Genomic DNA, 1,432 nt, shown 5'->3' with positions numbered 1-1,432 from the left:
GGCTGGAGAGCGGATCGGTTCCTGACGAGTGCTCCCCAAAACCCCGCATTAAAAAGTGCGGTAACCGCTGCGTTTCCACCGTGTTCTCTCCCAGGTCACCTCTGGCTGTTCCGGGACGCAGGGACAAACGATGGACTCCTTGTCAACCAGCAGGAGCTGTTTGTAGCGGCTCCCAACGGGAATAAAGCAGACATCACGCTGCCAGGTAAACGGAACAGGATGAATTTTGTACTTGGTCTCTTTGGACTTCAATGTAAGGGTCTAGTGAGAAATCAAGTACTCGAATAATAAAATCTGCCTCAAAAATAGGAAGAGATCATGAGGCTTTCTAGATAGAGCTGTGGTGTGGTGTTGTGTTGAACAGAGCTATTGGCAGACCTCTCATTTTAAAGAGGTCTCTGATGGGTTTTGTGGGGTGCCTCGTGACAGGAGACAACAAGTTCTTTTCCTCTCTTTCTATGTTGTGAGTAACGCTGCTGCATGTTCTGTTCTGTATTCGCGTAGTTGGAGATGTACTGTCTGTGTTGGAGGCAGCAGCTAACGAGAGCCCTTGTGATGAGGTCACGTGTGTGTTTGTTTTTAACCTCAGTGTTCACCCTGAAAGAGCGATGTCTCCAGGTTGTTCGCAGTCTGGTCAAACCGATGGACTACAGGAAACTGGACATTGTGCGATCATTATATGAAGAGCTGGAAGATCATCCTGATATTAGGAAGGATCTTCAGCGGCTTTCTCTGGAGAGAAGTGAAACGCTGAGGAACGGAATTCTGGAATAACGGGATTACTCAACTCCAGACTCTTTAAATAGCAAACCACTGAGTTTAAGCAGGGATAGTCACCGTGAAACATGCCAAGAACTAATGTCTGTATTTTAAATTCTGAAACATAAAGTCAGTTAAATTGGTGATGGTAAGTCAGATCCAGAAGACTAAATAGCACGTAGAAGAACACCAGGTTCCTGACGGTTCGGTTCTGTTCTTCCGTATGTGTATCACAAACTGATGACTGTAGAGGCCTTGCATGGGTGAAGCTCAGAAGTTTTGGTTGGACTATCTCAGAACACTGCACAGGGACATAAGGTCAGGTCATCTATTTGGAGGATATGCGTACAGATTAACTTCATTTTATTAGAAAGTAAATTACAGCAAGGATTCATTTAATTCAGACTCTAATGATTGTCAGTGGCAGACCAGCACCAGTTTTGCCTGAATAATTTGTTTTCGATGGAATTTCACTTTCTCACACTTAGCCTAGATTTGCCTGTGAATCAGAAAGCGTGGGGGGTGTTTGTGTACGCAGGGTTTCCAACGCCACCTTTGGAGGACCTGACCTGAAACGTTACGTTGGTGGAAAGATGATGTGTAAGTGCTTGGGGTTTTTTCCTGCTTCTTACCTTGGCATTTATAAACCCATGTCATATCTGCTCTGAGGCTG

The 1,432-nt window shown here is 45.2% G+C and overlaps 1 protein-coding gene across 1 annotated transcript; it reads left to right on the top strand.

The window, feature by feature from the left end:
- Window positions 1–94: 94 nt before the first annotated feature.
- On the top strand, window positions 95–774 carry VHL (von Hippel-Lindau tumor suppressor, E3 ubiquitin protein ligase; the record flags this gene model as incomplete). The annotated part of the gene is made up of 2 exons (XM_009706320.1): window positions 95–205; window positions 590–774. Coding segments are annotated over 2 exons (296 nt in total), but the record flags the coding sequence as incomplete, so codon positions are not given.
- Window positions 775–1,432: the final 658 nt, after the last annotated feature.

Source organism: Cariama cristata, unplaced genomic scaffold, assembly GCF_000690535.1.
Source record: "Cariama cristata isolate BGI_N322 unplaced genomic scaffold, ASM69053v1 scaffold14700, whole genome shotgun sequence".
NCBI classification, from domain to species: domain Eukaryota; kingdom Metazoa; phylum Chordata; class Aves; order Cariamiformes; family Cariamidae; genus Cariama; species Cariama cristata.
Note: the sequence above shows the minus strand (reverse complement) of the source record. Positions and strands in the feature narration are given on the sequence as shown.